The following is a 781-nucleotide window of genomic DNA, read 5'->3' as shown; positions in this document are numbered from 1 at the left end:
AGTTGACGTAATTAGTTGCTCTAACATTGTAGTTACTGAGTTGACGTAATTAGTTGCTTTAACATTGTAGTTACTGAGTTAACATAATTAGTTGCTCTAACATTGTTTTAGTTGGTTGAGAGGGAATTACTGAGTCGGCAAGGCTGTTAGCCAGTTAGTTGGTTGAGAGGGAATTACTGAGTCGGCAAGACTGTTAGCCAATTAGTTGGTTGAAAGGGAACTATTGATTCGGCAAGACTGTTAGCCAGTTAGTTGGTTGAAAGGGAACTATTGATTCGGCAAGACTGTTAGCCAGTTAGTTGGTTCAGCAATATGAATAATGAGCGTGTGTCTTAATGAAGAGACAAGAAATTAGTAAGTACTTTTTCTGTGCCCATTTTGGTTTCCAATATTGTTTCTCAGATTAATCTACAAAATCTATCAAAAATAGATACCTCATGTTTCTTTCGAACTTCTAAAGCTCGTACAAGTAACGTGTGCTGTCTTCTTCGCTCTCTCTCCTGTAAAATTACATTACTTTACAAATAACATCTCAAGAGAAAACATACACACAGCAATGTTAACACAGTAACTACAATGTTAAAGCAACCAATTACGTTAACTCAATAACTACAAGGTTAACTAAGTGAGTACAAGGTTAGAGCAACCAATTATGTTAACTCAGTAACTACAATGTTAGAGCAACTAATTACATCAACTCAGTAACTACAATGTTAAAGCAACTAATTACGTCAACTCAGTAACTCTGGCTAACAGTCTTGCCGACTCAGTAATTCCCTCT

At 36.1% G+C, this 781-nt stretch overlaps 1 protein-coding gene across 1 annotated transcript in view; it reads right to left on the bottom strand.

Annotated features, from left to right (window-relative positions):
* Nucleotides 1-434: 434 nt before the first annotated feature.
* Nucleotides 435-781, bottom strand: part of LOC106476764 (bromodomain adjacent to zinc finger domain protein 2B-like) — a gene marked incomplete at its 3' end in the record, with an annotated part of 12,946 nt that continues 12,599 nt past the window's right edge. The window contains exon 7 of the mRNA XM_022380532.1: nt 435-500. Within this exon, the coding sequence (XP_022236240.1) occupies nt 435-500 (66 nt within the window). The remainder of the gene's footprint in view (nt 501-781) is intronic.

Source organism: Limulus polyphemus, unplaced genomic scaffold (assembly GCF_000517525.1).
Source record: "Limulus polyphemus unplaced genomic scaffold, Limulus_polyphemus-2.1.2 Scaffold11494, whole genome shotgun sequence".
Taxonomy (NCBI): Eukaryota; Metazoa; Arthropoda; class Merostomata; order Xiphosura; family Limulidae; genus Limulus; species Limulus polyphemus.
The sequence above is the reverse complement of the archived record's forward strand: the minus strand, read 5'-3'. Positions and strand labels throughout refer to the sequence as shown.